This window comes from Ambystoma mexicanum, chromosome 3q (assembly GCF_040938575.1).
Source record: "Ambystoma mexicanum isolate Mex_15411 chromosome 3q, UKY_AmexF1_1, whole genome shotgun sequence".
NCBI lineage: Eukaryota > Metazoa > Chordata > Amphibia > Caudata > Ambystomatidae > Ambystoma > Ambystoma mexicanum.
The window spans coordinates 1047841873-1047866138 of NC_090926.1; the positions used below are offsets into that span (position 1 = coordinate 1047841873).

The 24266-nt window shown below is 46.9% G+C and overlaps 1 protein-coding gene across 1 annotated transcript in view; it reads left to right on the forward strand.

Annotated features, from left to right (window-relative positions):
* DNAH17 (dynein axonemal heavy chain 17) overlaps positions 1-24266 on the forward strand; it is an 8024690-nt gene that overhangs the window by 4383455 nt on the left and 3616969 nt on the right. The window contains exon 40 of the mRNA XM_069655242.1: positions 12750-12887. Within this exon, the coding sequence (XP_069511343.1) occupies positions 12750-12887 (138 nt within the window). The remainder of the gene's footprint in view (positions 1-12749; positions 12888-24266) is intronic.

Here is a 24266-nt window from a genome sequence, read left to right on the forward strand (position 1 = left end):
ACAATTCTGTGTTTATTCACATATCTTTCGAATCATTGATTCCTAAAATCAGATCTCAAGCTAATTGTGCCAATGCATTTCGGTGCTGTGCACCATCATCAGGGCTTAGCTTTCTTTCAGGGCATCAAATTAAATAAATAAATAAATAAATTTGGAAGCGCAACATTGAAGGTGGTGCCTTGTGATGGAGCACTCCGCGGCTGGTCTCTTTCAACTTTTCCTCGACGACGAGAACCTCTCATCTTCTGGCAAAGCCCCGACTTGCATCCACCACCAGGAACAACTGCCCCCGCCGGAGCTGTCTCTTCACGTACAAGGTACTGTGTCCGCCTGGCTTCCCTTGTGACGGTTAGCGTGAGGTGTCTTAAATCCTTACCTTTCCACTGGGTCGCCTCCAGACCTTCTTAACTTTCGTTCTAAAACTGGTCCAACCTTTCTGTGACATTTTGCTACAAAGACTTGAAGTGTATTTCCACTGTGATACTTTTGGGACATACAGCCTTGCCTCTCTCCGAGTGGGTCTGGCCCCTGAACTTTGTGATTTACAGTAGACCCTGCCTTGCTCGCCTTGCATTTGTTTCGTAAAAGTGTTGGTACTGAGTTGGTTTCATACCCTGCCTTTTCTCTCCCTGTCTAACGAATATTAGAGTGCCATCTAGGCTAAAGCATTCACCTCTGTCTGCAAATAAGTGGTGCCGTTGAACCTAGACTTGTCGAAATATTGTTAGGGGATTGATATACTTATAGTAATTGTGATTGAAGTTGTTTGCCGTATTAGTGCCAGTGTGTTTTTCGTAGATGTGTTTTTAAATAAATAATTATATATCTTTACACCCAAGCTCTGATCCGTGCCTGCTTGTTCTACTGCGTAAATTGCCCTATCTTGTGTACTCCAAATACGGCCTAACTCATCTTGAGGGAAGTCTGACTGCTCAGCCACAGCTACCAGGTAAATCTGGGTGGTGCAGACTGCTACCAATTGGATTTACTGCTAACTCCTGTAGACTTAAACTTTTTGCAGTGGTCCCAGAGGGAACTGCACAGGTTTCTGCCTAACACTCCTTTTAATCGCAGTCCGGGTCGATAGCTGCCTGGCTATCTGGTCTCCAAGTGTTGAGCACTGTCGATTTGACCAAGGAAGGTCAGAGGAAGCGATAGGTGAACTGGTTGACCCCACCAGCTCAAAGGAAGAAGACTCTTTCGATGCAGATCTCCTCTCGTCGTGTGGAAGAAAAGTGGTGAGACGATCCGGCAGGGCTTCACCGGTGGTGTAGATGCTGAAGATGTCTGTGGCTCCTCTCCCCTTCGGTTCCGTAGTTCCAGTGGCGAAGTCTTGCTCTTCCAGTACTCAGGACCCTGCTTTTATGCAGAAAGAGACCCATTCATACAGCCTAGCTGTCACTTACACAGTGGAGTGGTCTTCTTGGCGGGAGATCCTCCAGCCTATCAGGTTAGAGTGCGACCTGAGTTGCTGTGGCAACTCTGTCCAGGGGTTCTACTCCCCCTCCCAAACAACAGGCACACCCCAGACTCAGAGGCACCGAAAGGAGGGCTTCATGGCCAGCCAAAATAGCGAACAAAGGATCCCCGACCTGAGTTAGGAGTTTAGAGTAAGACACGAGAAAGAATTTATATAAAAGTTCTGGCAAATAAAACCTACCGGAGTAAAGTTAATAATAAAATAAACCGGCGGCGTGTTAGAGGCTGTCAGTAAAAGTGGTAGTCTCGAACAATTGGAAAATCCCATATGAAAATATTTGTGGTCGCATATAAAAGGTAGTAACCACTGCCACCAGCCAGAAACTTTGCATAGAGGGACTTTAATATACCCCCTCGAAAATGAACATAGGGGAAAAACTTTTAACCCCTTCCAGTACTTCCATAATAAGATGAGGTGTACTGGTTAAGTTCATAACAATTGACTAGTAAAGTCAATGGGGACTTTACATGCCCTGGGAGACAGTAGTCAGTCCCAGGGTATGGAGTCTATGTTTGGGGGTCGCTACGCCACCCCTGTATCACTGCACGGAGGGTGCTGTGTAAAACATGTGCATAAAGATGGTTCCTATGGGAGAGAGAAAATCCCATAGGCATTAAATACAACAATAGCCTAGAACACACATAGTAACAATGCCTAAGATTGGGAAAAAGAGACTCACTCTTAGCAGGTAAAAAGAAACAAACCCTTAAAATCCAGCAAAGCTGCTGGGGGACTCTATAGGTAAGGGAAATTAGCCATAGAATGAGAATTCTCCCTAACAACCGGCATGGCGTAAATAGCGTGTCAACCTAGCAGCTGTGAAACTGGATTTACCACCTAATCTACACATCCACCCAGTCTTTCATGTGTCCCTCCTGAAACCAATGCAACCCGGCACACGGATTGGGACACGACCTAAGCCCATACTTGTTGACGGAGAACCAGAATTCGAAGTCAAAGATATTTTGGACTCTAAATACTATAGGACCAAGCTATATTATCTCATCGATTGGAAAGGATTTGGACCAGAAGATAGATCCTGGGAGCCCAGTGAGAATATCCACTCACCACGTCTAATCAGGAAATTCCATCGGAACTTCCCAACCAAACCTGGGCCAGACAGAAGGAACACCATGGGAGGGGGCTTAGGGGGGAGTGCTGTCACGACCCTCGCCCAAAACCCCCTCTGGCAAACCCATTGGCCAGGTGGAATCAGGACTCGGGCTTCTAGAGCCTGGCATCCACTTCAAAAGCCCTCATGGGGCCAGCCTATGGTGCCAGGCTCTTACACCATGAAAAACAATGTGCTTGGGAACTACTTTATTGTATTGTCAGCCAAAATGGAGGCATCCACACAGCTTGGTTCCTAAGAACCAAGCTATGCGGTCTAGTATTTTGGGCGTGGTAGCCTAGGGACTACTTTACCTGGACTATTTTGTTGGGGCTATTTAAACCACACCTGAGCAAGACAACACGCTTTGCGTTACTTTGCAGCTCGCAACGTGACGCTCACCGTGTCCAGCTATTCCCTCGAACCTCGGAGAAGCAGAACCTGCAAGGAGACAAAAAGGAACATCATTAGTAGCAGCATCTTACCTGCAGTCTTCATCTTTAAACACTCACAGTTACTGAGAACATCTTCCTCAAATCTGCACGCCTCCCAGACAGAACGACCTGAAAGTGGAAGATAGAGGCAACATTAAAGAAAGCAGTAGAGACATTTACAAATGACGAACTGCTCAAAAGGCTTACCTGGCTGGTTGCCTCTCGGCTGGCACCACTCCGGACATTCCACTCACGCTGAAGAACACCGCGACCTACAAGGAAGGAAAACACAGGTTAGCAAAGGCAAGACTTTGCAGCGCTGCACATATCGCTTACTTACCGCATCATAGCGCACTTAATGCGCCATCATTTACCAGCGGGCTCAACCAAGCCAGTTCGCCACGCTGAAGCTCTGCATAACTAAGGGAGAAAAAAGAGACATTTTAAACAAAGAAAGGCATGCAGGATAGCAGGTGAGCGTAACAGAACACGAATACCAACATAACAAATCCACCTGGGCGCCATGGAGACATCAGAAATGGACCAATTGGCCCAATAACTAGGAGAGCTTCGTGCTGAGGTTCATTCTGCCCGACAAGAGACTAATGCCCTCCAGAGAGACCTAATAGTGACCAAAGAACGCACTGAAGAGATTAGCAGGCAATACTTGCAATCACAGGCAGGACAGACGCCTCTACCTGGATGCAATCCAATGATGCAAAACCCCACCATACCACCCACTCAGGTACAGATCACGTTGCCTAGAATAGTGCTCCTGGCACCACCAGAAAGGTTCTCAGGTGACCCACGTAAGTATGCAGCATTCATCAATCAGTGCCGCCTTCATTTTCTTTGTAGGCCTGGAGCATTTCCAAACGACCAAGCTCTGGTAGCTTTTCTCTTATCATACCTGAGTGGTAGTGCAGCAGATTGGTTGGTGCTGTTGGTAACCCATGACGATCCTCTATTACATGACTTTGGGGGTTTCCAGAGAGAAAAGGAAAAACTTTTTGCTCGCCATACCCAAGAACAAGCAGTAGACAATGAACTCTTGTCCCTCCGACAGGGGAATCAGGATTTGTTAACGTACATTGCTACCTTTAACAGACTGGTTGCCGAAGCTAGGTGGCCAGAAGACAGAAGAACCACATTATTGTGCAGAATTCATAAATCTGGTCGTGCAGCTAGACCACTGGTTGCAGGACCGAAAGGCAGACCGGTCTGAGACGGACCGTCAGACCGTGTATGTTTGACCAAGGGAAACCCTTTGTCAAACATACACCCCGTGTACCTGAAAAAGCTGTAGAACACATGCAGATTGGAGGGATACAGCCTCCATTAACAAAACAAGAACGGGACAAAAGAAGACAACAACAGCTTTGTTTGTATTGTGGGAAACCAGGACATTTCCTGAAGGACTGTCCAGTAAAACCCCCAAGAAGAACAGTCGGGGCCAAAGAGAAGGATGAAGCTAAGGAATCGGAAAACTACCAAACTCGACAAATGTAGAGGTCAGTTTGTCGAGTGAGAAGAAAGAGTTGCTGACCTCGCACTTTGCAATACCAGTGATCTTAATTAACCACCAACAGTCGTCAAGAATGCATGCTGCTGAAGCATACATCGATAGCAGAGCAGTTAAAAATTATATTGATCAAGAACTGGCAGCAGAGTTGGGGCTTCCTTTGTGTTCTAAGCCAACTATGGACAAGGTAACCACCGTGGATGGGACAGAAATCGCTTCCGGACCAGTAACCCAGTCTACAGCCAGGGTAACCTTGCTGTGCCAGAACGGACATCGGGAGTCTATTTCATTCGATCTCATCAAAGCACCTCAGTTCAGGCTAATGCTAGGGATGCCATGGTTGGTTGCTCACAACCCTTTGATAGACTGGCGGGCACGAAAATTAACCTTCCCCGGTGACTGCTCCCATGCCTGCTATTACCAAGAGGAGAGACCCGACGTCTGTATCCCCATGACTCCCGGAGCGACAGTATCAACCCTGGGCGCAACTAATACCTTGCCAAGTGAATACCATGATTTCCAGGATGTTTTCCGAAAGGACCAAGCCAATACATTGCCGCCGCACAGGCCCTATGACTGTCAGATCAACCTTGTTCCTGGTGCACAAATCCCTTGCGGCAGGATCTACGCTCTCACAGAACCAGAAAACCTTCACTTGAAATCCTATTTAGACCAGTACCTTGCAAACCGATTTATCCATCCATCGTAGTCCCCCACAGCCAGTCCTTTGTTCTTTGTACTGAAAAAGGAAGGAGACTTGAGAACCTGTATTGACTACCGCACATTGAACCAGATCACTGTGAAGAACCGCTACCCCTTGCCACTTATCCCTGAGATGCTAGACCAAGTTATAGATGCCCAGATTTAAACCAAATTGGACCTTTGAGGAGCATACCACCTGGTACGAGTCAGAAAAGGAGATGAATGGAAAACCGCCTTCCGTACTAAGTACGGCTTGTTTGAATATCAAGTCATGCCCTTCGTATTATGCAACGCTCCTGCGGCATTCCAGTATTTCATGAATGACGTCTTAAGGGAGTGAATTGATGTGGGCGCCTTAGTGTACATAGACGACATCTTAGTATACTCAGCCTCGGAACAAGATCATGTCAGGCACGTTTGTTAAGTCCTTACCAAGCTCTGTCAACATCGCTTGTTTGCAAAGCTTGAAAAATGCTTTTTTCACGTCACCAAAGTAGAATTTCTTGGTTTTATCCTTACTCCAGGAGGCATCAGAATGGACGTGCACAAGGTAGATGCCATTCTGAAATGGCCTTCACCGATGTCTCTGAAAGGAGTACAAAGATATGCTGGGCTTTACGAACCTCTACTGCCGGTTCATCCCAGACTTCTCTCAGGTTGTGCACCCAATCACAGTACTATTACTAAAAAACAATAAAAAGTTTGCTTGGACTGAAGAAGTAGAAGAAGCCTTTCAGGAACTTAAACAAAGGTTTACCTCCGCTCCAATTCTGCGACATCCTCTTCCAGACCTCCCTTGTGTCATTGAAACGGATGCGTCCAGTCTCGCAATGGGGGTTGTCCTTTCACCGAGAGACCCGGAAACCGGCCAGCTACATCCTGTGGCCTTCTGGTCGAAAACGTTCTCACCTCCAGAAATTAATTATGCCATCACGGACAAGGAACTCCTGGCTATCAAATCTGCCTTTAAAGCCTGAAGGCACTACCTTCTGGGGGCCATACACACCGTTACAGTCATCACAGACCACTGAAACCTGCAATATCTCAAAACAGCCAAGGCCCAGTCCTCGCGCCAATTACGGTGGGCCCTTTTCTTCGCCGAATATGATTATGTAATGACATTTCGACCAGGAGTCAGAAACGGAAAGGCGGATGCCTTATCTCGCATGGGCATAGATGAAATATTATATACAACTCTAGACCCGGCACCTATTATACCTGAAGACAAACTCTTGGGTATCACCACAGCCTTAACAGAAGCAGGACTACGAAAAGAAATCCAACGGACATTGAATCCTGATGCCTACCTTGCATGGAAAACTCAAGGAGAACAATATACCATCAAGGACCATCTACCCTTTTTTAGGGAACGCCTATATGTACCCAAGAAGCAATTAGCATATTATTTCAAACTATCACGATTCACTGATCGAAGGGCATCCTGGGATCGCCAAAACCCTAGCTAAGGTGAAAGAGAACTTTTGGTGGCCTACCTGGCGTAAGGACATCATTCAGTATATTCAGTCCTGCGGTGTCTGCGCACAAAATAAATCACAGAAACAAAAACCATCTGGTCTCCTACAACCATTGGACATACCTCCAGTTCAATGGCACACTCTTTCCCTTGACTTCATCACTGATCTACCTCCAAGCCAAGGGTTCAACACCATCCTTGTAATTGTGGACTTATTCTCGAAGATGGCCCATTTTATTCCTCTCAAAGGGCTCCCAGACGCAGCCACTTTAGCACAAGTGTTTCTGGAGGGCATGGCTAAGCTACATGGCTTCCCTTCGGTTCTGGTCTGTTTCAAACTTCTGGAAAAAATGTTATACAATGGCGCAGATGGACGTTCAGCTATCTACCAGTCACCATCCCCAAACGGACGGCCAAACCGAGAGAACCAATCAGACACTCGAGCAATATTTACGGTGCATGCTGCACCACGAACAAAGGAATTGGAAAGGCCTACTATGGATAGCCGAATATGCATATAACAATTATTTGCATTCAAGCACGGGACAAACGCCCTTCTATACACTTTATGGCAGACATCCACGTACCTCTGAACTAGACCTTCTAGCCAGCTTGGAAATGCCAGCGGTAAAGACTCTACACACAACCATTACTCAGGCTTTCAAAAGGGCAAAGGAACACCTTATTCATGCCAAAGAAAAACAAAAGAGATTTGCCGACCAACACTGTAAAAAGGCCCCTGATTATCAAGTAGGAGACAAAGTTTGGTTAGCTGCTAAATTCGTACCCATCAAGGCAACCCAGACCTTTCATCCCAGATTCTTAGGACCCTATACCATTAAGACAATTATCAAACCAGCAGCCGTGAAACTGGATTTACCACCTAATCTACACATCCACCTGGTATTCCATGTGTCCCTCCTGAAGCCAATGCAACCCGGCACACGGACTGGGACACCACCTAAGCCCATACTTGTTGACGGAGAACCAGAATTCGAAGTCAAAGATATTTTGGACTCTAAATACTATAGGACCAAGCTATATTATCTCTTCGATTGGAAAGGATTTGGACCACAAGATAGATCCTGGGAGCCCAGTGAGAATATCCACGCACCACGTCTAATCAGGAAATTCCATTGTAACTTCCCAACCAAACCTAGGCCAGACAGAAGGAACACCATGGGAGGGGCCTTAGGGGGGAGTGCTGTCACGACCCTCGCCCAAAACCCCCTCTGGCAAACCCATTGGCCAGATGGAGTCAGGACTCGGGCCTATAGAGCCTGGCAACCTCTTCCAAAGCCCTCATGGAGCCAGTCCTGGCGCCTATGGTGCCAGGCTCATTCACCATGAAAAACAATGTGCTTGGGAACTACTTTATTGTATTGTCAGCCAACATGAAGGCATCCACATAGCTTGGTTCCTAAGAACCAAGCTACGCGGTCTAGTGTTTTGGGTGTGGTAGCCTATGGACTACGTTACCTGGACTATTTTGTTGGGGCTATTTAAACCACACCCGAGCAAGACAACACGCTTCGCGTTACTTTGCAGCTTGCAACGTGACGCTCACCGTGTCCAGCTATTCCCTCGAACCTCGGAGAAGCAGAACCTGCAAGGAGACAAAAGGAACATCATTAGCAGCAGCATCTTACCTGCAGTCTTCATCTTTAAACACTCACAGCTACTGAGAACAGCTTCCTCGAATCTGCATGCCTCCCGGACAGAACGACCTGAAAGAGGAAGATAGAGGCAACATTAAAGAATGCAGTAGAGACATTTACAAATGACGAACTGCTCAAAAGGCTTACCTGGCTGGTCACCTTTCGGCTGGCACCACTCCGGACATTCCACTTGCGCTGAAGATCACCACGACCTACAAGGAAGGAAAACACAGGTTAGCTTGCAATACTTTGCAGCGCTGCGCATATCGCTTACTTACCGCATCATAGCGCTCTTAATGCGCCATCATTTACCAGCGAGGCTCAACCAAGCCAGTTTGCTGCGCTGAAGCTCTGCATACCTTAGGGAGAAATAAGAGACATTTTAAACAAAGAAAGGCATGCAGGATAGCAACAAAACTAAAGAACAGCAATAAGACCTACCTGAACAATATCAAATGAGCCGGCGTCAGTGAAGTAACTGGACCGCACTCGCCCATGGAAGACAACGCGCCCCTGCAAAGAAGGCAGGACGGAGAGCAGGCCTAATTCAACCACAAGGTGAGGAGAGGGCGCCAGAGGGACTGAAATCATACGGGGGTGGAGGGAGGATACTTACCCCAGTCAGTCAGTCTTGAACACAGTCCTCCTGTATTTTCAGGCAGAACCTTCCCTGCAGACCATATCAGGGCAAAGCTGAGAAGCATACCAGCGAGTAACCCGTCTGGGTGGCGTCCCTGTGGATAGCAGGTGAGCGTAACAGCAGGGGGCTGTCCGGCCTGGACAACCACCTCAGCCAATCATGACAAAGTGTAACTTGGGTCTCCATGGAGACCCTGTGCAGGGGGTGACTACACCCCTCCCTCACATTCAGCCCACCTAGACACCCAGGTGCCAAGAGGAGGGCTTCTCGGCAGAAGCCTGCCAAAAGACGGTGAACAAAGAAGGCAAACCTGGTTTGCCGCGCAAAGTAAAACACAAGAAGGACTTTAACAAAACGAAATGGTGACTAAACCCAACCGTAAATAAATAAAAAGTATTTGGGCAAGCCGGTTTAAGTTCGAGGCTGCCACAATAGCCTGTAACAATACCACGTTTATATAATATAATCGAGGTAGAAAAGTTAGGGTAGATACCACTGCCACCAGCCAAGTCTAAATGTTAAAAGAGCAAAACAAAGCTCAGAGAGGCACAGGCAAAAAGGGGTAGGAGTTAACCCTTTCCAATACTCCATGTAAGATGGGGTGTACTGGGTCTGTAGTTTTAGAGCGACTGCATAAAGTTAATGGCAACTTGACATGTTTCTGGGGGACAGTAGTCAGCCCCGGGAATGGAGTCAGTGGGAAGTCTAAAAGACAACCCTGTGCTACTGCACTGAAGGTGCTGTGTAACGCACACAAAACGTGGGGCTCGTGAAGTTGTGTTCTCCAGAGCCCAAAATCACACAAACAGTAAGGATACACAAGGCAAAATACAGGTAAGAGTGGGGAAAAAAGGCTCACACTCTTACCAAGTGGAAAAAATAATCTCCAGAAATCCAGCAAAGCTGCTGGGGGACTCACTAGGTGAGGGAAATTAGCAATAGAAGTAGAATTCTCCCTAACAACTGCGCGGCCTTGAACACAGCGCCCTCTAGTGAATTATTTTTTTTTTTTTCCAAAGCAGCAGAGCTGGGATACAACTATCATAAAATGAGGAATACGTGGGAGGAACATCCAATCGAAAGAAAGTTACAGTTGATAAGTAACTTGTTCCTCTATGTCACCAGTATCCAACCAATGCAGGAATACGTGACTCAAATAGATGATGTACCTACTAAATGACACTGCCTTGTCTGAGCAGATTAATGTTTGTAGCTTTACTTCCCTGTGGTTGAAAGCTTTAATATATTGTATATATACTAGGTGGCAAGATTACGTAACAGGTGATTGTCATTCCCTTGTGTGTTTCCTTTTTTTCTTCCTCTCCATGTATATGCACTGAAACCTATCTGCCTGTGGAGCTGAGCATTAATAAATAAAATCATTTTAAAAAGTATTTCTCCAGACAAGCAAGCTTCCAAGGCATCTATTACTAGATGGATGTTAGCATGTTCATTAGTAGCATATAAGGTGCAGGGTGGAACACCACCAAAGATATTTGTGCACAGTTAATGAAAGCTGAAGTAACGGCAGTTGCATTTCAGCACCAGGTTTTGTGGAATGTCATCACCATCGGCTTTATGTCGACATTACTGTCTGGATGTCAGCTCAAGAGAGGATGATGCGTTTGTCCAGGAGGTACTCAGAAATGTATTAATTTAAATATTTAGACAGTTCATCACCTTCGTAGAATATCTGTTGCACTGAAATTGCCCATAAAGTATCGAGGAAAGGGAACGAGATGTGAGAGTAAGAAAAGGTTACTCACGATAGTGACTAATGTACTCCTAGTACTTAGTCCCCTTTTCTCCTTGCCAAAAGAGGTACATCTAAGTAGGATACCTAGCTAGACCCGTGCTGCGTTCTTGCATGCCAGGATGAACAGATCTTCAAACTTGGAGCCTGTGTGCCACTGCGGCATGACTTAATCAGGAGGTCGAGCCCGCCAGTAAATGCTTTCCCATTCTACTGGCTATCGTGTGCTTTAGCACATTATATATCTTCTGGGTCGTCCATTCTATGTCTAAGGCTTTTGGCAAGCAAATACCGGTGGCAGGGGCCACCACAATAGAGGTGGCTAGCTTACCTGCAATCATGACCTAATCTAACAAATATAAGGCAAGAATTGTTGCATCAGGCTGCACTGTCCCACCTTTCACCCCTGGTATCGGAGTAAGGTAAATTTCCCTCTGTATCTCCTGTGGCACTTTTATGTATGCCCACAGGTGCCTCACTGTTACTAGTAAGACGGATCCTGAGCAAGGTATTTGTGTCAGAATTAGCATAATGTAACGAAAAGATACTGCTGTGTCAGGGACCTGCACTGGCATGCCTTAATAGACCATCCCCCAACTCTAACTGTACTTGGTGCCACCAACCACATGATGCATTGTATGCTCTAGTCAAAGGGTCATGGAGGTGAGGGGGCAATGTAGCTGGTCCCAGGCTTCTACAGAAAACAACAGTTTGTACTTCAGGGGCTTTCAAGTAGGAGCAATGGCTAGAGACCAAAACTGGGAATGATTTCTTTTCTCCAACATGTTCCAGAGAAAACTAACCTTCAGAAGCGTTGTGCAACACAAGACTGACCCGTTTTGTATTCTAACTCATGTGCTCTGAAGATTGGTTTGCACTGTAATTTTGTCATTTCATACGTGGTCAAGTCCATTTCTGGAGAACACATTCCAAAATATATTTAGTGGCAATGCTCTTTCACAAGGGAAAATCCAAGTTCGTATTACTAAAATAACAGGCGGGGCTCCCGGAAGACTTTGGTAATCTGCTGGGCAATGTGTGTCAGGAAGGGACCTGCTCTCCTGGGCTGCTGAGATGAGAAACGAGGGGCTCTCTTTCCTCCAACTGAGCCGGTGAGGGGCCAGAGACAAGGTTTAGTAACCAGTGACTGAAGATGGTATCCGAGAGGTGGAATTTTTGCGTGGTGGCTGAAGTTCATCCGGGGGCAGTTGAGGGATCTGTGGATCGGGCTGGTGCACCGTGATGTTTGGCAGGGTTGTGCCCACTCCCTCCCACCCGAAGTGTGGGGCGGCGCAAACCAGGGGGACCTCTCAAGGTGGTGACCCAGAGGTGTGGATACCAGAGTGGGGGACCACACTAATGGTGGATGACGCTGGGTCCCCCCAGAGTGAGACATGCATACTCTGCAGGCCAAATTGGACAAGGCTTAGTGGTTGCCTGCTTGGGCGACCTTCAAACACCTTTGTGACTGATCCAGTGTTTAGGATATCCTTCTTGAGGACTGCTGTAATATGTGAGTGACTTCTGCATCTAGCAAGCTTCATTTTGTAAAAACAACAGCGCTGTATAAGATCAGACAAATAAGCTGGTGTGACCTTACCCAAATCAACTCATATGTCTTTATTTAAGAATGGCATGCATCTCTTGTCCTTAATGCCTCTGGTTAGAAATCGCTCAAGCTTTATATCGTGACATATTTTGAAAAAGGTGGGAATACAGAAGAGAAAATGAAGCTAGTCATGAAAGTAATTTCAACTAGTGCCCACAGTCGTACCAGTGGCATTTCGTCCTAGGATCTTTCTAGTTAGACAAATAGGTTGTCAATAAAGAAATATTTGGTTGAGCTTTTAAATTACATTTCTTGTTTATTTTTAGCATGCTATTTTTAGCATGCTGCCTCTATCTTCTAAATGTATGAAGCCTGCAGATAAAATTGATCAAAACATGCACCTTTAAAACGTGTTTTAATTTTCAGCTAATTAAACAGTCCGTAACGGATCTGAAGTTGCAGGCAGAGGACAACTTTGTCTTAAAGATTGTACAAATGGAAGAACTTCTAGCAGTGAGGCATTCCGTGTTTGTGATTGGAAACGCTGGCTGTGGAAAATCTCAGGTTAGTAATATAAACAAATCATTAATCTAAAAGCATAATTAGCACTGTGCATTTGTTTAATGTTTGTATTTATTAGCACTGTTCATATTTCAATCTTCCCTCCCCTATCTTAAATACTTTTGGGAGGTCCCGCCAAGCGGGGTTGATACCAGAGCCTTAGCAAACCCTAGCATACTTCCCCTCCAAGAATTTGATAAGTGGGGAATGGCCGCACCCTTTCTCTGCGTTGAATGGGTCGGACGCCAGACGCAGTCCTCTCTGTTTCCTTTCCTATCACTGCTTCCCTGGGATCATTTCTTAATTATCTTTTTTCCGCTCTCTTTCCCATGCTTTCTCCCATGTATGCTGGGTAAAGCAGGGTTCTCAGTGTGCAGCGGGTGCCAGAGGGCAGGCCCTCACACGCTTTGTTTTGAGTGTTTGGGGCCTCTCCACCACCCACTGGGTTGCCTGTGTGCTCTGTCACGCACTTTCTTTCAAGTCACCAAAGAGTCGCCTGGCTTGATGGTAAGGTATCTTTCAGTTGTCTCCACCGGGTGACCTCTAGGATTTCATCAGAAGTAAGAAGGTAAGTAATATTCTTTTTTGTTTGATATTGCTAGGCTCTATTTAGCTCCTGATTATGCCTTAGGAAAGCCTGGAAAACCTGAAACCAACAACTACAAGGAGCTGCCTTTGGCCCCCCATGTCATCTCTTGCCTTACAAACATATATATTTAATGGCCCAAAAGTTAAAGTGCATATCTAATATGGAAATTAGATTTGTAGTGTGCTACAAATAGTGATTCGAACACCCAGGAGCTGGTTTTAGCTTCTGCTTATCTAACCTTAATTTCAAATGGTAATACTGAGGAGAGGGGCGCACTCCAGTTCCCTGCACAGTAAACCTTCTCAGCGACTGGTGTTCCCCTCCTACCGGTTTCTGTGCTCTTCACATTGTCAGGGAGGCAGTCTTAACTTGCAGTGCACAGCAAGTGCAGGTGTTAACAATCAACTAAGATTCAGCTGCAAGGACGTCTGGTAGCTGTAGTCATCACGTTTGCAAGGAAAAAGCTCAGACCCAATCCCACAGTGGGGAAAGGGGCTGGGGGGAGTAGCCTACAGTGAGGAACTCCAAAGCAGGGCCTGTGTCACCCACATGCAGCACTCTATCAGATTCTGAAGATTCCACCCTTCAAAAATCCTGGAAATATGACGAAAAAGAGGAGAGGGGCGCACTCTGGAGTGCGCCCCTCTCCTCTTTTCTTCATATATATATATATATATATATATATATATATATATGAATAAAATATATATATATATATTTCTGTTGCTTGTGTAATCTGCATTGATCACATGCTATGCATAGACCGACATCTAGCTGAAGCTGCGGAGTATTAGAGTTGCTTTTCGAAACTCGAAAATGGGCATCAAAATAGGAGGTGCCAGTAATACTATCCCTATTGTGACATCCCGTGTACCCATGATACCTTACGCGTGTAGGTCCCTCAGATAGTTTTTTTCCGCCATTGTGAGCGGTTGCAAAAATATAAGCAAAGTCCATTTTCGCCGTACGCCGTTGAACTTTAATAATTAAGTTAGTATTTCTTCCTGTCCTTTGCTGACGCTGTGACTGGACGTGGTGAAGACTGCAAGAAGACTTCAAAGTTGACCGTCGGACGGAAACTTTGACGGCGCCACCTGGCCTTGGAACGCCCTTTTGGCCTCGGCCTTAAAGTAGGGAGAGTGGGGGATGGTCATAAACATATATATTCCCACCCTTTCCCATAGTCGCCCAGCTGCCTATCAATATTATGGAGCATACTCCCTTTAAGTTCTGCCCCTCCTGCAATAGGAAGTTCACATGGGTCGACAAGCATAGGGTCTGTAACCTCTGCTTGAATAGAGACCACAATGAGGTTTGTTGTCAGGCTTGTAAGCTACTCCGACCCAAAACCCTCAAAGACAGGTGAATTAAACATTGGGCCCATCACGCCATGCAGGCCGAGGCCTCCATTGACGTCGAAGGGGTGTCCAGCAACGGCAGCAACGCCTTCCCTTCGGACGGCGAGGGTGACGGGGATCCTCCACGTTCCCCAGTGCCAGCCCCTGACCCTAACAGACAGGCCAGCGGTCGTGTTATGGGAAAGACACCCGGCGGCAAGGGCACCACACTCCCCCACAAACACACGCCCTACAGCGATGCGAGTGAAGTTGCACATCGAGAGTTGATGGTGAAGGACAGATCTTCCAATCAGACGTCCACTGCGCGCTCCGAGCGGCCCCCACACGACAAGCCCACCTAGACAAAGGACACCCGACTCAAAACTCCCCCATTCGGCCCTGCAATGGCGAAAGACGCTATGCAAGCCATCCCCGCGGTGGAAGTTCTGCCTACACCCGGGGACAAACCTAGGGTGTCCCACAAAGCCCCCTCTTCGACCCCTAGCTCCAAAAAATCACTGTCTAAGAGCAGGGACTATAAGGCAAGTCACAGGTCCAGTTCCTCTATGGAGAGGGACTCACTTAGGTAGGATAAGGCTAAGGAGCAACACTCTAGTCAACATGAAAGTATGCCCCTACGGGACACTATATTAGAGCTTGATCACGCACATCAACCTGACACTATCAGTCTCAGCAAACTTCTTTAAAGAACAGCCACATGTTTTGGACAACCTGGCCTCCACGCCTCCCACTACACAAGCGTCTGGTTCCAATACAACACTTACAGCCTCTCAGTACCAGGCAACGGCTTTACCGTCTAAGAAGAGATCTCCTCCCCCAGTAGAATTGGCTGCTGAACCAGCACACAAAACCGCTCGCCTCTCCTACAACCTTTATGACCTGGATGCAGGGGAGGATGAATACTTGGACGAGGGTGACCCCTGTTATGAGGACATCGAGGGTTCGATGCCGGGGGGAAGACAATCAAGACCAAGATGATACCAAATCTGTGGTTTTTGGGATGGACTCTCCAGTCCTGCACAAGCCTCCCTTACCAGACTCCCTGGTGGACAACCAGCCCCTATTCAACGATATCCCCATAAGGGCTGCAGAACATTTTAGAATCGAAACACAGGAGGTCTAACAGGACAAGGATTTTGCGGAAAATATGTTGGGCGATAAAAAACCTGCAACCCAATTTATCCCCCTGCTAAAGTCAGTTCAAAGGAGGATTTAGACTTCCCTAGAACTGCCAAAGAAACCAGGGCAGTGAACCCTACGATCGAGAAACATTTCAGACCAGCACCTTCCGATCCCTTATACATAAGGGGCCAACTTCGACCTGACTCCCTGGATACCACCCGCAAGAAAGCTGGTAACCCCTTAGCCTCCTCCGAAGCCCCTCCAGACAGGGAAATCAAAAAGTTATATGCCATGGGTAGAAAGATAGCGTACACTGCAGCATACCAGTCGCGGATAGCAAATAATTCCACCCTGCTATCCAGCTATGACTGCACAAAGTGGGATGAGGTAAAGGCCCTGGCAGAGTCAGCGCCAGAACCACTAAAGGCCAAACTCTCCATTCTGGCTGCCGAAGACAGAGATACAGCAGGCGCCCTCCTGAAAAATAACTTTGATGCAGCTGACAACGCTGGATGCGTTACTGCAGAAGCCACCATTTTAAAATGCCACGCCTGGCTTAGACAGTCAGGCTTTAAACTTAAGACTCAAGCTACCCTACTGAATATGCCAGTTGAGCCGAACGTGCTGTTTGGAAAGGCGGTTGAAGACACTCTCAAGTCCGCCAAGTGAGTATGAGACTCTTAAATCCCTTGGCCAACTGACAAATAAACAACCAGGTCAAAGAGGCGGTAGTAATTTTCTGCAGTTGCGGGGCCAAACGCACACGAGAGGAACCGGATACCGCCAAAACCAAGGTTCCTCTTGGACTACCAATCAACAAGCGACCCAGGGTTACCCCAGAGGTCTGGGCAGGGGCCGCAGAAAAGGGAGAGGCTCCCCCACCAGAGGTGGAGCGACACTCTCTAAGCAATGACGCCCCACCAGGTGTCCCCTCCCATGCCTCCACAGTAGGGGGACGAATATTTTTTTTCACCCATGCATGGGAGGGGATAACATCAGACAAATGGGTGTAGTCAACGGTGACAGGGGCTTATTGTATAGAGCTTCAAGGAAGACTGTCAAACCTCCCCCCGCGCCAAAAGAAACCATTGCAGGAGGAACAACTTATCCTACTAGAAGAAGTGAAAGCTCTACTCCTCAAGGACGCCATTGAGGATGTGCCGCACAAGGAGGTAAACAAGGGTATTTATTCAATGTACTTCCCTGTTCTGAAAAAAGATCTGACCATGCGCCCGGTATTAGACCTGTGCCCTGCAAAAAAATTTGTAAAACCACAAAAATTTCGCATGACAACGCTACAAGAATGAATCCCTCTGTTAAAACGGGGGGATTACATGGCAACATTGGACATGAAATATGCCTATTTTCATATTTCAATGTCCCCAGCGCACAGAAGATTCTTGCAGTTCAAAGTAGCAGACCAACACTATCAGTTCAAGGTGCTGCCTTTCAGTATATCCTCGGCCCCAAGGGTGCTCACCAAGGTACTGGCGATGGTGGCAGCGCACCTACGCAGGGAGTCAATCCGAGTGTACCATTACCTGGACGACTGGCTGATCGATCACAGGAGAAAACTACCATCTTTGCAAACTAAACACGCAAAGGACAATAGACCTTCTCTTCCAATTGGGCTTCTCAATAAACGAGAAAAAGTCAAGTCTGATACCAAACACATCAAAAAATTTCCTAGGAGCTGTATTAGATAGAAGGACAGGTTTAGCCTACCCATCGATGGAGAGAGTACACAATATGCTTCGGCAAATACCTCAGTATCAAGCCGATCTCCAAATAAGCGTACGCAAAGCAATGCGTCTGCTAGGTATGATGGCATTGTTCATTTACCTGGTCCCCCACGCGCGCCTGTGCATGCGACCAATGCAGGAATGGTTAGCGAAACAACAGACTCAAGCAAGTGATCAGTGGGACGATCTAGTGGTTGTTTCACCAACACTGGTTCAGAACTTACGCTGGTAGTCAAGGGAAAATATACTCAAGGGGAAACCCATCCACGAACCGGAAGCACAAGCAGTCGCCACGACTGACGCGTCCCTTTCCGGGTGGTGGGCCCACTACCTTCACCACACAGCACACGGCCTGTGGTCACAAGTGACTGCATTGAAACACATAACCGTACTGGAGTTATTAGCAGTCCTCAAGGCCCTACAAGCCTTCGTGGAACACCTGACGAACCTGTCAGTACAAGTACTAACAGACAGCACCACCGCAATGTTCTATGTCAACAAGCAGGGAGGTACACAATCTCCAAATCTGTCCAAGCTGGCACAGAAAATATGGAAGTGGGCACTCAGACGAGAGATATCCCTATCCTCCCAACGTGTTCCAAGTGTACTGAACACACTAGCGGACTCTCTCAGCAGAGACCCTCTATTAGAAGAGCACGAGTGGCAACTACACACAGACGTTATAGACCACATCTTCTCTCTTTGGGGATACCCCTCTCTAGACTTGTTTGCTACAAAAGAAAACAAGCAATGCACAGACTTCGCGTCCAGGTTCCCCCAGACACACTCCAAGGGGAGCGCCCTATGGATGAACTGGTCAGGGATATTTGCTTACGCTTTTCCCCCGATGTTAGGAAAGATTTCATGTTGTATGTAATTTTCCCTCCATGTTGGCAACCCCCAAACTTTTTGCTGCTGTTTTACACCCTGATCTAGACTTTCCCAGAGAAGCGCAGCCTTCCGCTGCACTCCTCTGGGCTTTCGCACAGTTCTTATGGGGAAACTGACATGCCCTTAAGACAGTCAGTACTGGGAGACTTTGTTTCCCTTAGTCCTTTCCTCATGTTGCAGCTTTTTTGCAACATGAAACAAGAGTGCACTGTAACTTACTTTACCGCGCTCTTGGGTCTCTAGTCATTCCAAAGGCCCCAGAAACTCTTGCTGGATTTATTATGAACTGTGCAAGTGTGTCACAGACAGGACTGGTGGCAGCTATCGTTTCTCTTGTGTTTTGAACCCTTTTTCGCCATGTTATCCGCGCTTACCGTGTTTGGCACAAATGAGTGGCCTGGCTCCAAAATGGCCATGCCACAAGGTTCTTTGTTCTGTCCTCTGACCATCTTGCCCCTTCACCTTCCCCAGGTCGAGCCGACTCGGGTCCGTCCTTATTTGGTCATGCACCTTCCCGCGAATCCCAACGCTTTCGCGGGCTTCTGCATGCCTTGTGTGTGCCTCCAAGATGTGGGCTGGGATGTCTATTCCCAATACACATCCTGGGTGCCAGAGAGTCTGGAGTGTCCTGAATGCGTGGGACCACTGTGGTCGTGATAGGTCCATGTATGGTGTGAGTGTTTGTGAGCAGATCTCCCATTGGGTCCTCTCCATTTTGGTGCAGTTGGAACTTTGGATAAGAGGATGCTGAAAACACCACTACCATGTCCATCTCCTGAGTTCACACCGAATAAGGGATAAGGAGCCAAGTATCCTGCAACAAGAAGCTGAGTTGAGGAACCGCTGGTGACCCGCTGAAGGTTTGGCACCCTGAGCCGCTGTCATTCTGCGAGACCCCTCTGCATCTGATCGTCCTAGAAGGTCTGCGAAGGTGCTTCGACCCATTGGAATAGTGGGATCAACTATTCCCGGCACCTTCATCAAACCCTGCAAGTAAGCCTCTTCGGAAGTGCCCCTGGGCCAACCAGTGGGCCGACCAGCTTACACAGGATGTTTGCTCTGTCACCGCCGACTTTTCGGGGAAGCCCTCGAAACTTGGCCTACGGCTAGCTCTGTGTCCACTGCACCCTCACACCGAATTTCATACACTTGGCATTCCCAGGTCTGAAGTGAGACGAGTGCGCCCGGACCAGAGTAAATGCGGTTGCCGTGTTTCCCTGCTGTGGTAACAACCTGTGCACGTTTGCTGCATTTGGGACACCCTCGACCCTGCATCCTGCTACATGGAATCTACACGGTGTCGAGACGTCCTGATCATCGCAGCTGAACCTGCCAGCAACATGAACGGAACTGGAGAAGTCTGGGTCTGCCTGCGTCGGGGACCGGTGAGTAGTCCATACCCCAACCGGTGGCCCCTCGCGCAGGAGCCTGTTTCTTTTCTACCGCTGTTGCGATATAATGACTCTATCCCGCACTCTCACCCTGCTTCTGCCCACAAGTGGAGGCCTTGCTTGAGTAGTGGGGACTTGTTCTACATCGCTTCATTCACCTTCGTGAATGGCCTTAGACCATTGAAGAGATCCTATTTTATCCATTGGCACCAGCACGTGCAGGTACTTTTGAGCATAAGGCTCCTCTCTTCGTAGGCCTCGGACTTCCTCCTAGTTAGGTGTATTTCTGATGTCGAACTGGGTCTAATGATAACTTGCACTGCCTGTTTTTCTCCCCATCTAGGTGGTCTACATATTACGTGCTCCTAACTCCTTAGACCCCTTGGTCTTGTATATATATGGTATTGATTGTGATGTTTTGGTTTACTTTAGTTTTATTGTAATTCTTTGCTATGGTCGAGGTTACAAAGGCCTTGTAATAAATGTGTCTATATGTTTATTATAACACCTGTCTGGAGTAATTTGTAAGTGTCCTTGCTTTGTATGCTCATTGAGGTCTTTCAGTCACCCTCTCCCCTCTTGAAACTTAGTCTTGACCGCCGCCATCGCTACCCTGATTGGTCTGGCTTGTCCAGCGGTCACCCTGTTCCAAGAAACTAGGCTGGCCTTCTGAACCGCTGCCCCTCCAGGTCAGAGTTCAGAAATCCATCTTAACACCCGACTCCCAACACGGGGGATCAACGTTACACCCACAACCTCACTCTTTGAACTTGGCAGCATGGTTCCTGAAGTCATAGAGTTCGAACACCTTAATCTTCCACAACAGTGTATGGACATCCTAAAGGAAGTACGGAAACCAAACACCAGACACTGCTGTTTCCACAAGTGGAAGAGATTCGTTATTTGGTGCCAATCTAAACAGATCAACCCCATAGAGTGTACTCCATCACACATTCTTTCTTACATGCTCCACCTATTGGATTCCGGATTGGTCTTTAACACTCTTGAAGTCCACCTAGCAGCTTTATCAGCTTACACTACCTCTCAAAGTAAATTCCCATGGTGGAAAGTGCCATTTGTTAAAGCTTTCATGGAGGGAGTGAAAAGAATACATCCTCCAGTCTCTAAACCCCCGTCTTGTTGGGATCTAAAGTTGTTCTAGCAAAACTCATGGGACCCCGCTTCGAGCCTTTGCAACAGGCTACCCTTATAGACATTACCTATAAAACTGCCTTCTTAGTGGCTATCACTTCCATAAGAAGAGACAGCGAGATCCAAGCCTTGTCAGTGCAGGACCCCTTCTTTGTCATCCATAAAGACAAATTGGTTTTACAGACTCACCCTAGGTTTTCACCTAAATTTATTTCCAAGTTTCACGTAAACCAGTCTATTGAGCTCCCAGCCTTCTTTCAAAAGCCAACTAGCTCAGCTGAGATCAAACTCCACACACTAGATGTGAGGATAGCGGTTCTCTACTAAGTATAAAAGACCAAACTGCTTAGGAAAACTGATCAACTGTTTGTCTCCATGGCTACAGGCAGACAAGCAGAGCGCGTTTCTAAGGAGCAATCTCCAAATGGATAGTCAAATGTATACAATTATGCTATTCATTATCATACAAGACACTGCCTTCTACACCTAGAGCCCACTCCACAGTACTGAGGCTACTTTAGCTTTTCTTGCAAACGTACCATTAGACAACATTTGCAGAGCAGCTACATGGAGCTCAGTTCACACCTTCACTCAGCACTACTGCATTGACACACATTCCAGGACAGATACACAGGTGGGACAAGCGGTTCTAAAACATCTATTTGCCGCTACTCCTTCTCACACCCCACCACCTTCTCATAACACTGCTTGCTAATATATGAATTGCATGTGATCTAAGCAGATTACACAAGCAACAGAAGGAATACATTACTCACCGTTATCGTATTTCTGGTGCTTGTATCTGCTTAGATTCACATGCACCCACCATTCCTCCCCTGAGAGAAGGTGCATAGATGTTTACATGAGCTTTCCATATATATATATATATATATGTATCTTTTTGGGAACTCTGTACTCGCACTACTCCTCATGCTACCGCTTGTCAGAAAAAATACAATCTGCGGGACCTACACACGTTAGGGATCATGGGTACAGTGGATCTCACAATCGGGACAGTATTACTGGCACGCCCTATTTTGACGCCCATTTTCGAGTTTAGAAAAACAACTGCAATACTCTGCACCTTCCACTAGATGTCGGCCTATGCATAGCATGTGAATCTAAGCAGATACAAGCACCAGAAATACGATTACGGTGAGTAATGTATTACATATACTTTTTACTTTTAAAAAAGTATATTGCGCAGGCCACAGACCCATAGGCTTAAAGGAATGGTTTGCCAAAAAATGTTATTGGCCAAAAAGATGGGCAATAATAGAAAAAATATACTGACACTTTTAAAGTCCCTATGTAAAATTTTGAGCAATTGAAGCTCAAAATTTACAAAAGCAAGCTCAGGGGGCATTCATATTGTGAAATGGATGCCCTCCTGTGCTCACTATTGCTTTTGCGGCACTAATGAAGGAAAAGCCAGCCAGCTGTAGTAAACAAAAGCTACCACTCTAGGGGAAGGTCGCTACAAGCCCTGAGGGCAGCAGTGAAGAAGGCTCCCTTTGAGGCCTTCACGGTTCAACACCTGGGGATCATCAAATGGCCTGATTACTGGACCTAAGTGATTTTCGTGGGTTTATTAGATAGGAGAGCCTGTAGGTACGCAGGCATTTTTCCCTTCCTACATTTCTGAGTTTTTACCAACAGTCGAAAATAGGATTCTAGACTCTATTGGTAGCCAATGAAGAGCTTGTCTTGATACATGGGACCTCATTATGACCCTGGCGGTAGGGATTTAACAGGGCCAGTAGCGCTGCCGGCCCCGTTAAACCCCTACTGCCTCATTACCAGGCGTCGTTACCGGGTCCCGCGAGTGGCCCAGCATGCTAACAACGGGCCCGTTGTTAGCATGCTCCCCATTCCCATTGAGCCCTATGGGGGCCCTATGGGGGCTCAAATGGGAATGGGGATGTTCCGAGTCTGGGTTCCCTGAATGGGGAAATACCAGGCCCTGCAAGGTCGGAATGGCCTGGTATTTCCCCATTCAGGGAACCCGGAGCCTGTACCCGGAATGGGGGTAGCCATACCGATAGCGGCATAGCTACCTCCATTTTTGTAATGGGGCCCATGGTCTCTCCTAGAGAGACCCATAACTACTCTTACTGCTCCATTTTGGGTGACATGCAGCCTAATGCAAATAGATTTATTAGTGCCCACAAGTAAGCTGGCACATTAATCAATTTTAGCTCCCACAGCCGCTCTCGATTTTAATTCTAGCAGAACCATTTCTCTTCCAAAGCCAACTCTGAAACCCGATTGATGATCATTCAGATTAGGAAAATATTTCAAATGGACGGCAATTTGCTTATACGCCACCGGGTCCAGAATTTTCAAAAGAAAAGGAGTTTTTGTGATATGCCTGTAATTGCTTGAAACAGCAGGTGGGAGAACAGGCTTTTTGGGGATAGGCGTAACCCATGCACTTTTCAGGTCCTGGGGAACAACCCCTGCTTCAAAAGACAGATTAACAAACCTGCATATAGCTGCAATCAAAGTAGGTGGGCAGGTTTTTACAATAATAGCTGCAGAAGGGTTATTTTTGCATTTAGTGGCTTTCAGCTATTGGATGATAGAAGCCATTTCCACTATTGAGATGGGAGTGAAGTGAAATAGCAGAATGGCGGGGGACCTACTAAATACCCAACAAGGGTTTCCAATTTCTGCTTCCAAGAGGGTACTTTATTTCATGGCGATATCCACCCTAATATTCTTTAACTTATCCTGCATGGCATTCTGAATAGGTTCGCACCAGGCACTATCCTTTACCACCAAATCAGAGACAGTGTGATTGGTAGATGCTTGCTCTTTAAGAATCTTAAAAGGTCCCTCGTGTCTGATTGAGCATTCTTGATCCTATTGTTAAAGACTTTTTTTGCCTCAATTATCGCTATTCTATAGTCTTTAGCAGGAACCTTATAGGCTGTCAAAGCTGACTGAATTGAATGAAGTTTCCAATTATAAAGAAGTTTGAGGGTTTATGATTTTAGGATCTTCACCTCTGGAGAGAACCATTTTTTGCCTTCCTTGAGCATTGTTTTCTTTTGTGGTGCTAGCGTGTTTGCCACTGTGCCCAAGCTAAGAAGGATAGACTTTGACAACTCCTTAGGGGAAACGAAAATCTGAGA